The sequence below is a fragment of the Fukomys damarensis genome, unplaced genomic scaffold (assembly GCF_012274545.1).
Source record: "Fukomys damarensis isolate Sample0158 unplaced genomic scaffold, DMR_v1.0_HiC HiC_scaffold_16, whole genome shotgun sequence".
Classification (NCBI taxonomy): domain Eukaryota; kingdom Metazoa; phylum Chordata; class Mammalia; order Rodentia; family Bathyergidae; genus Fukomys; species Fukomys damarensis.
In genome coordinates this window covers 11,276,425-11,287,242 of record NW_022900928.1, presented here as the reverse complement: position 1 = coordinate 11,287,242, position 10,818 = coordinate 11,276,425, and the positions used below count along the sequence as shown (strand labels likewise).

The 10,818-nt window shown below is 42.7% G+C and overlaps 1 protein-coding gene across 4 annotated transcripts; it reads left to right on the top strand.

The window, feature by feature from the left end:
- Positions 1–213: 213 nt before the first annotated feature.
- On the top strand, positions 214–6,637 carry LOC104859720 (mas-related G-protein coupled receptor member X1). Of its 4 annotated transcripts, none has more exons than XM_033764080.1 (4): positions 214–549; positions 2,380–2,517; positions 3,299–3,362; positions 5,125–6,637. In XM_033764080.1, the coding sequence occupies exons 1-4, from the start codon at positions 539–541 to the stop codon at positions 5,197–5,199; spliced, it is 288 nt and encodes a 95-aa protein (XP_033619971.1). In that variant the 5' UTR covers positions 214–538; the 3' UTR covers positions 5,200–6,637. The 4 variants fall into 4 exon arrangements, with proteins under 4 accessions (XP_033619971.1, XP_033619968.1, XP_033619969.1 ...); XM_033764079.1 differs by lacking the exon at positions 5,125–6,637 and adding an exon at positions 4,763–5,118 and having other exon boundaries at positions 231–549; XM_033764077.1 differs by lacking the exon at positions 5,125–6,637 and having other exon boundaries at positions 228–549; positions 3,299–5,118.
- Positions 6,638–10,818: the final 4,181 nt, after the last annotated feature.

Below are 10,818 nucleotides of genomic sequence, written 5' to 3'. Positions count from 1 at the left end.
TTCAGGGAGATTTTTGAGTGACTGTTGTGTAGACTTAAAACAGACATGAATGAATTTCTGCTAGGTAAAGAAAACATGAAGGAAAAGTTCAGACATAGCAAGACTTAAGTGACCCTGGGCCATACCTCATTCTTTATTTATAAAGCTTCATAAGCATTTCACTTTGCTTGACATTGCTGCTGCCTGGGCTCAGAATTGGCAATTAAAGGCTTCAGGATAGCGATTACTTACAGGAACATAAACCACATAAGATAAGAGAAGTGGATTTGTGAGTGGAAACTGGAAAGATGCTCAGAAATACGTCTGTAAGAGCTCATGTATCAAAACCCGCTATTCTCTCATTTGTCCACAGTCCCTAGGAAGGAAACCAAATGGGCTGTGTCGCTTGTTGATGAACAACACTTGTTCTCAAGGTTGTGTTTAGGTCGCATAAGCAGCTCCTGATTTAGAGGACAGAGAAGAGATCTGCTGTGTCCATCAGTCCCAGAAAGGCTTCCCTCCTTCAGCACAGATCTGCTTGCTAACTCCAGACAGGAGAATGCAAGAAAGGTAAGTGCATATAACATCATATTCCTTATTTTCAAACCTTGTCAGTTTTGTCTATGCTTATGAAGCTCTGTTTCTACTTTGGGGTGTTGTAGACCCGGGGTTCATGGAGCTTCCGTCAGGGAAAGGGAGAAGACATGAGGCTTTCATTTGAAAAGCGGGTTCTGGGAGCATCAAATATGTGTGTTCATAAAAGGATTCTCTTGATGATTCTCCATTTTGATTCATCTCCCTACTCCTGTGCAATATTTCCAGGGAAATTCTGCTTTTTCGTTATAGAAAGAGCAAGGTTAACTGCAGGCATTTCACTCAAGAGCTGAGGTTTCTGAAATCTAATTTTTATTAGTTTTTTTTTTGCCTTTGTAGTTATTCTCTTTCATATACTTGTGAAGATGCCCAAAGGAAAAGTTTATCCAAAACTGAAATTACTCAGAAGCATTTCTTTAGGTGTCTATTCACGAAGAAAGACAGGATTAAGGGAAATTGACAGTCCACAGTTTAGAACCCTAACACAAGCATCGGTGAAGCAGGATGTCCAATCCTAAATTATAAAAAGAAGGGGTGAGTCATTTCTAGAGGAGACCATAACCGTAGCACCAGTTGTAGCAATAGGAGGGGATGGCCAGGCAGGCACAAGCACTCTGCTGTTCAACTCACAACCACAAAGGCAGAGATGAAATAAAGAGCAAAATAAGAGAGATCATAGGAAATAGGGAGACAGATCTAAAATCCCTCTCCTTTTGCCCTCCAGGGTCCTGGTAGTGTTTCCTAGTGGCTCTAAAACACATATGCAAAATACACTGTCCTGGGTGGGAACAGAATTTCTAGTTTTCCAAACATATTTTCTTTGTTCAGGCCAAGGCTATGGCATCTTGGCTGTGTAAGAGAAGGCATGAAGGATACATCTGCTTCTTGTGTTTCTGCAGCACAGGGGGAGGACACATCCTCTTTCCTCCTGAAGAGGTGTCTTTTATGAGCAAGTCAATCAGGACTCCAATGCCATGACTGCCTCTGTAAGGAAGGAGAGGGTTTCTGGGTCTCGATAGCTGCTCCTATTTAACTTCCAAGCACAACTCACCCCATTCCCATTTCATTGTCTTCCCTTTCTCTCAAGTATTTATTGATTCTAAGTTTTATTTAGTCCGTAAAGTTGAGATCCCACTTGGAAATGACTGCTCTGCGTTTGCCCTCATCTGTTTGTAAGCAACAGCTCTCTGGTGCTGAGTCTATTGGTCACAGGGATGGATCCTGAGCAGCACTGCTGGGTTCAGTTCACAGTGTGGGTCCAGGACAAATCCTTCAGTTTGTATCCTCCAACTCCATCTTCAGTAAAATGGAAATACTACTGTCATCCTATAGGTATTTCAGAGGATTCAAAGTGACAATGTATCTGTCCGTCACTTGTTAATAGTCACTCAGATATAAACTGGCCCTTTTGTTCCAGATATAAAGTGCATGAGCATGTTCTTTTACATTTGATGATCTGCACTTCTATTTCCTTCCAAAGATTCCTCACACACAAAAGCATTTATGTACAAACAGAATGAAAATCTCCAGGGAGATACTGTGGAGTCCATTTACATTGCACACCTCACAGCACAACACTTAGCTGTCTTCCTTTGAATATTTTATACTTCAAATACTTCTTTTCAGTGCAAGACCAACCTCAACCTCAGTTACCCTTTCATCCTCTATAATATTGGGCATTTCTGTTTGAACTCAACTCCTACCCCACACTGTACATTAAAATGCTTCTATGTCCTCAACAAAGCCAATTTATGGACTCACTTTATAAATACACATCAGAGGTCAACCATTTGTCTGTGTTCCTAGGGACATCAGTGAAGAGCTTCTGAATGTGAGTGCAGCCACTGCAGATGGTGGCACAGAACACGCAACAATGAATCGGAGTGCTCCCGAAGCTGGCAGCCTTTCGATGATGATGCTGGTGCCTGATTTACTCAATCTGAAGTAATTTCTTTAAACATACTATTCTTCCCAAGATAACTATGATAAACAAAATTTTTATCATCTTAACTGGCTATTAAAATATCTTCAATTAGCCTTCCTTTTCTTAAATTTCAATTTGCTCCAAATGATCTACTACCATTATACTCTTCCTTCATGTGTTTATTCACTAAGTTACTACTGAGAATGTCACACACCACATTAAAATCTGGGGGAAATGAAAGACCTCTATCTTTAATGGCTGACACACTGAGCCATTTTAAACCCACCATGACCAGCCATCATCACAATGTGCTTGTAAGAGGCTACATCCTTTTCACATCTCTACAACCTCTCCTGTATGGATAGAGAATTCTGGTCGTGAGAATCATCTGGTTTGTTTCTGTCTTCTTGCAGTACTTCATGTAGGGATAGTATCTGGACCATGACAGAGTAATACTTGGGTTCACAATCCTTCCTTTAGATCCTGTCCTTGACTGTTCTCTTCCTTAGAAAGAAATTCTGAGACACATCCTAACAGCTGGCAGGAATTGTTTGGGTCAGTATGATTAGACTATAGAATATTTGCCTCTCATAGAGGATCTATACTGCAGTAGAGAGAGCCCAGTATTCAGAACCCACAGCACGGGTTTGCCTCTTGGTTCCAGGACTTCCAACCATTAATTATTTAATCTCGGCCAGACTTTGTCGCTTCCCCAGCAACACAAAGACAGCAGTTCTGATATATTAGGGAGCTGACGAATAAGAGCATGAAACAGGTGCTGAGTATTTTTTGTATTCCTAGGGACACCTGTGGAGAGTCTCTGACCTCGAATTCAACCATTCAACAAGAAATCACACCAATGAACGTGAGTGTTCTGGATTTTCGCTTTGACAGGATAATACTGACCCTGGAGTGGCTGAACATTATCTTCACTCTGGTTGGGCTGGCAGGAAACGCAGTTGTGCTCTGGCTCCTGGGCTTCCGCATGCGCAGGAACGTGGTCTCTGTCTACATCCTCAACCTGGCAGGAGCTGACTTTCTCTTCCTGGGCTGCCACCTCACAGGCTCTGTGAATGACCTTCTCTATGCCTTCAATTTCACCTCTGGCACAATTTACAGGTTTTTATTCCCTTTGATTATGTGCTCCTACATCACTGGCCTGAGCATGCTCAGTGCCATTAGTGCTGAGCGCTGTCTGTCTGTCCTGCGGCCCATCTGGCACAGACACCGCCGCCCAAGACACATGTCAGCTGTCATATGTGCTCTGCTCTGGGCCTTGTCCTTGCTACTGAGCGTCCTGGTACATGTATATTGTTACTTATCAGTTGGGTTTTCCTGTTATCCATGTCCTACAATGTCTTTCATCACTGCTGCATGGCTGATCTTTTTGTTTGTGGTTCTGTGTGGGTCCAGCCTGGCCTTGCTGGTCAGGATTCTCTGTGGCTCCAGGAGGCTGAGACTGACCAGGCTGTATGTGACCCTCGGGCTCACAGTGCTGGTCTTCCTCCTCTGTGGCCTGCCTGTAGGCATCCTTCTGTCCCTGTTGTCCTGGTTTACAAGTACCAGTGACTTTATTTACTATAGTACCATTACTGTGCTCATGTCTGGTATGAACAGCAGCATCAACCCCTTCATTTACTTCTTTGTTGGCTCCTTTAAGCAGAAACAGCACGAGTGGCAGAAGGGAAAATACCTGAAATTGATTCTCAAGAAAGCCTTAGAGAGTGTAACTGAGGTGGAGACAAGTGGACAAATGCGGTTTTCCTCTGGATAGTGTGGAGAGGTCAGGATTCCTTCCCATTAGTGTTTCTAGGGGTTCGTTCCTGGAAGTAGAACCTCTGTAAGACTGAAAACATGATTGTGTAAGGTCAAACACTGACACAGATATAGATAGTATGGATACAGGTATAGATAAAGTTATAAACACATACATTTACGTGTGAAAATACACATGCACGTATGCTCACAAATGCACTTTTATTTAACTATAAGCATTTGTCACCCACCAGGAACTCCATCTTTGCAGCAGCCATAGCGAGAAGCCATACTCTCCTCACGTCCCTAAGCCATGATCTATCTGCCCCATTTTGCATGCAATCTTCATAGAGATAAAGCTATCAAGATCACTTCTTCTCTGTGAATTCCTGAACACAGATAATTTTTGGCCCATGTTGGCTTGGATTGGCTGTGCAAATCCATCATTTCCCTTTTTATTGGCACCTTTAAGCACTCACTGTAACTGCAGACCTCAACCTGCTTCTACGGGAGGCTCTGTCGGACTCACCTGAGGAGGAGGACTGTGAGGGCAGCTTTGCCCCAGGAACCCTGGACGCCTGGGAAGCAGCAGGGAGCAGTGAAGAGGACCCTCTTCATCAAACCTGGCTTTTGGAATGAACACTGCCCTGCCACGCTTGACTGCTCCTCTCCCAGGCTCACGCCTCTGAAATCCTCAGTGATTCCTTGGGGTCTTGAACTGATTTATTTCAATGCAAAATGTCAGGTTTCTTCAGAGAAAGCTCTATGTTAGTGTGTTCTACCTTACTTTAAAAGTAGAATACTGTATGGCTTTCTAGTAAAACTATATAATATCTGCTCTAAATCCTTTTTTTGGACTTTTTCATTTTCAGTTTCATTTCAATGGAAATAATCACCTTCTCAGTCCCAATAACTCTACAGATGATGCTATAGACATGATGGTTTAAGATAAATAATCCCATACTTCTGCTAGACTCTGCTCTTCTAGAATCATATTCCATCCTGCGATTGGGACATTATTGAAAATTATCTGCATGGTTTAGAGTGAATGTGTCTATGAGTCTCACTACATCATCAGGTCTTTTGGAAAACAATGTATTTAACAATAACATTTGACTGCATTTGAACAGTCCAATAGATTCATGAGAAATCAGGAGTAATTTGTCTCTGATAGGGTGCAAAGCTATTTTTGGATTCTGGTTATGAAAAGCAAGTCCTTCATCTTTGAAAACTGGTGTTCAATTAGGTCTTACCCAGAGTGACATAAGTCTAGAAGTAATGGAACAAGTCACAGTTTAACATTTGACTTTCAAGGTTTATATCAAAGTGGAAACTACCTCTGACAACATGTATTAACATTTTAAAGATCTATTAAGTTTCAGAAGATGAAGTAAGTCTCAAGATTTAGCAGCAATATTTTGGCTCCCTTTCCTTCAGTCCAGTTCTTAGGCCTCATGGGGGTTAGAATTAAACACAACTGATCTTCCCATAGTCATACAAATTATATTAGTAGAACCTGGGTCCAGGACAGAGTTTAGGATTATTTAGCACCAGTGGCTACTCATTCTATGAAGAACTCAAGCACACAGAAAGAATCACCCCATCAGGATATGTAGACACAGCAAAGCTCTGCAGATCACAGCTTTGATGCTGCTCCCCAGACACACCTCAAAGAGGCAAGTTCAAAAATGAACTTTCAGAATACAGAAGACAGTAACATGTAGCTTTGAAAATGCCCCGACTAATATTTTTCAATGTTCCCAGTCAAATATACCCATGGCTGTCACACCCCAGCACAGTACACAGAAGTCAGGTTCCCTGGCTCCAGATCAAATGGTCTCCCAGTCCACCACAGCGAATCCTCTGCCATACACAACATCCACAGACAGCAGTGTGGCTACAAGTGAGGGATCCTCCAGGGCTGAGAAACAGGAACGATAGGAGATGCAGTGAGTGCACAGCAGACTGCTTTGTTTTGATGTCATCAGCCCTGCTTGGCGATTATTCCATAGTAAGTCATTGCCTCATTTGTATAGCTTTGGCTGAAGAAATCTCCTTCATAGGGAGCCCTGTGGATGAAATACAAGAGAGAAAGAAAGAAAGAATGCATAGCTAATGTAAGTCAACATTACATTGCTCACCAACAAATTAAACATTAAGCCTTTTGTACTTTGATAGGGAGGATATACTCACCTTAGTGTGACTAGTGATTAGAAATTTAGAAATTAAATCCAGCAAATCTTATAGAAACTCTTTTAAAATGTGTTTGATATAGGACATTGATTTTTAGATCACCTCACATTTCTCAGGTCATGTTATACATTTGAAAAAGTAATAGACACATCTCCATAATATGGCGATACCTCAAGGACCTGGGACTAGAGGTTCCATTTGACCCCGCCATCCCTCTGCAGGTATCTTTCCAAAAGAATTAAAGAAATCATACTACAGTGATATATGCATACCAGTGTTGATAGCGGCACAGTTGGTAATAGCTAAAACTTGGAAACAGCCCATCTGCCCGTCAGTTGGAGACTGGATAAAGATGTGGTTTTTCTATAAAATGGAATACTACTCAGCTATAAAGAATGAGAAATTAGATTCATTCATAGGAAAATGGATACATACTGAGGATGTACTCCTAAGTGTAATAAATAAGGCACACGTGTAAATGCTGAATAGTTTCTCTGGTGTGAAAAGCTATAATGGTACATAAGATCCTAATGAGATAATTGACCATATGAAATAGGAATAAAAGGGCTAAAGGTGTAGGGAAAATGAGAAGGGTAGGGGAAAGGGAATAAGGGAAAAGAAAAAATATGAGAAAATGAAAAAATGGAAACAAAGTGTTTGTAAATGGGAAGGGGATGAGGGGGTGAAGGGAGGGCAGGGACAAGGGGAAGAAATGAGAACCAAAGCCTGTCGTGTAAAGGTACAAGATCCCAATAATGAATGTAACTGTACTGTATCCCTAAAATGTACCAATAAACTCAATAAAAGAAAAAACAATAATAATGGACACAAATTTCAGAATCTCTGGGGAACCACATAGAGAGATGTGATGCAGACTGGGCTGTCCTTGTATTTCGTATTCATTTCTTCATTTGTAAATAGAAACTAGTGGTGAAAAAATTTTCAATGCCTAATGTTACCAGTGGAAGATAAATGTTTACTATATTATTTTGTGTCCTGAATGCCTAACTCATAGACTTCACCACAATCAGCCCTGTGTACGTATGTAATAAACATAATATTCACCTGGGTAACCATCAACCCCCAAATTTGTCCATCACCCTTATCATCTTGCTTTAACCTGCCATCCACACCATTCTCAGCATTCATTCTGACCACGGAGTCCTTCATCTCGTCATTACCACGTTGGTATGAACTCAGTGTCTCAAATTCGAGATCACACTGCCCGACACTCATCTCCCACCCAGAAAACTCTTTCTCCTAGAGCCTCAGCTCCGAGGCCCTTCCTAACCCATGCACATTCCTTCAAGTCTCTTGACCCAAGGTGTCTCACTTGCCACCACTTGCATCCTTGTCCCATTTAGTTTCTCTCCTGCTGTTACTCACCCAGAAAACTCTTTCTCCTAGAGCCTCAGCTCCGAGGCCCTTCCTAACCCATGCACATTCCTTCAAGTCTCTTGACCCAAGGTGTCTCACTTGCCACCACTTGCATCCTTGTCCCATTTAGTTTCTCTCTTCTGCTGTTACAATCTCTGCCTTTCACACCCCCCGCCCCATCTCCACACCCCCCGCCCCATCTCCACTCTTCCTGCCCCATGTCCACACTCCCCACTGCCAATCTGACACAGAAAACACATCTGTTTCATTCAGCTCTCACTGACTCCCTGTGTAATTCTAGAAATCAGTGCGGCCAGAGCTGTGCTGCTTTCTTTCACCCCATGGGAGGAAACGATGCATTTCTTAACACAGATAAATTTAAAAGGAGAAATAATTATTGTTCAAGACTACAGTCTTAACTAATAAAAGATTTAAGAGCAGGATCTCTAACAGGTTGTTTCTTTAGGGAACAGCATGTTGGAAAACATTCACCTCCATCTTGATATGTCTCTGTGCTGTTTGGAAAGAAACTTTAAATTGGCGCACAGCACTGCGGGAACATAAAAAGGAGGCCCAGGCTTGGAGAGCCTCGAGGGACTCCCAAGAGGTCATGATTGGTTATTAGAAGGTTTCCCAGCACAGTTCACACTGCCTGGCATTACTGATACGCAAGAAGCTGCACAACAATAACCGCTTTCAGGCCACACAAGAGGATGTGGTGCTGATAGACAGAAGTGGAGATACAGAAGCAACGTTAGACAAAAACATCACACTGAGATTCCACCCCACACCACAAGGAATGGCTGCTATCTTTTAGTCAACCAATAACAAATGCTGGCGGGGTTGTGGGGAGATAGGAACCCTTCTCCATTGGTGGTGGGAGTGCAGACTGGTGCAACCAATGAGGAAATTAGTGTGGAGAAACCTCAAACAACTGGGATTACAGGTTCCATTAGACCCAGCTATTGCTCTGCTGCGTGTCTTTCCTATGTTGTGATTCCATCATGTTCCTCAGCTGCTCTCCTTTCTCATCTGTGTCTGCTCTAGATGTGTTAATCACGTCTTACACTATGGGCACATTCTCTGCTGTGATCTGAGACATTATTTTCTGGTTTCATTTTTTCTAGGTCCTCTTTCTCTGCCAGTTCAAGGTGTTCAGCTGTTTGAGTATCAGATTGTTCCATCTTGTTGTCTTTTGAGGTTTCCTTAGGTGATCTTGAAATATGGTTTTGAGACTTGTTTGTGTGTCTTCACAACTCAACAGATGCAGCCTCCTGTGCCTTTGTTGAGGAGACTTTTTGCTCACCGAGTGGTCTTCAATTCTCAGCAGGCTTCAGAGAGGCCATCTCTCTGCTGCTCACCACTGTGTCGATTCCTGGCCTTCTCGATCCTTGAGGTGACCTGTTATCTGGGGGGTCTTCAGGCTGTGGCCTGTGGACATTTGGGATAGTATGTAGCTGTGCCTCTCACTGGGCCCCCTATGTAGCTGTTGTCTGAGAGGGGTTTTGGCCAGGGGCTTTGTACCCCAGTTCCTGTTGTCTACACAGGCTTCTGGCACTTATCAATGGTATGGGGTTGAGCCTCTGGCCGGTCCTCATGCATCTGTTTAGTTCTTTTGCAGGTGGGCCCTTGGCTGTGGCAGATGTTATGGCAGGCCTCTGGCTGAAGCTTGTGCACCTGTGCACCTATTTTCTGGGAGGGACTTTGGCTTGCATGGTGTGCCTGCAACTCTGGTCACAGTGAGACCCTGGCTCTGTTCCTCCTGTAGCCGCACTGCTCTGGTCCACACAGCTGCTCCCTGGGATCTGCACACACTTCATGATGGTATGGCAGGCCTCTGGCTCTACTCATTCATCTGGTGATGGTCAGTTATGTTGTATTAATGAATCTAAGATCTAAACATTAAAGCAGAAACACTCTGCTGGAAGATGAAATAGGAAAACTCTAGAAGACGTAAGCATAGGCCATTATTTATCAACAGAATCCCATGGGCACAATAAATAATACCAAGAATCAATAAACAGGACTTTACTAAATTTAAAACCTTGTGTAAAGCAAAGGAAACACCCAACAGAGTGGTTTTAATATGTTTTGTCTCATTTTTCTTGGGTCTAGCCTGTCCTGTACACATCAGCTAAACCCATCAGATAAACAGATAAAAGCCTTTCAGAGATTGTTTAATCAGAACTTATACTTAATATTTTGCTTCACATAATTGTATATAAATATGTATATATATATATAAAATCTCTGGGCTTGTATGATTGAATTTATATTCAGAAACACTGCACTGATGCATCTGGGGACACAAGCAAGACTTTTGTGCATGTTGTTTGGTCGCTGAACCACAGAATCTCTGCTGGGTGGTAATTACTGTCCCTGTGTTCCATGGGAGGATAGCAGCGTCTTGTCAGTGTTAAGAAAGCTATCAAACACTGGGGAACCAGGATTCACACGGGGAGAATGGCTGACCCGGGTTAGCCAGAAATGGCTCCAGGTGCCAGCCAGTGAAGACAGAAGGAAGCATTGACTGTCACCTGTGCCTATGTTTGTGTGTGGAAAACTGGGCCCTCCAGATTTATTTAGGGAATAAGTGCATGAAACTGGCTTAGTAGAGAATAAAAACTAAAACATCACGAAGGTCTCAGAACTCAAAGATTTAATGAGGTGAAGAGAGTCTCATTTATCATAACTGTGTGTGAGGGCAGCTCTGGGTGTGTTTACAAGAATTACGTGTGCTGAAATAATAGAAGTTGACCACAAAAGTGCCTTTGAAATGAGAACTCAGAATGGGCTTGGAACAGACCCAGAAGCATTTTGAGTCACAGCACAGGTTAGTGTTTCTGTGTGAGCTGAGCTACTGAGCGATATAGAGAAGGAGTGAGGGTAAGTTCCGATTACCACTGGAAAGAGGATCAAAAGGTGTAATGGATTATGTGAAATAGGAAGAAAAGGTGCAAAGGGGTAGGGGGAGGAAAGCGGGGAATGTAATTAAT

Excerpts from the sequence above, each read along its gene's own strand:
- LOC104859720 (XM_033764077.1), top strand. Across the intron at positions 2,518-3,298 it reads CCTGATTTACTCAATCTGAA|GGACACCTGTGGAGAGTCTC; the intron begins GTAATTTCTTTA and ends TTGTATTCCTAG.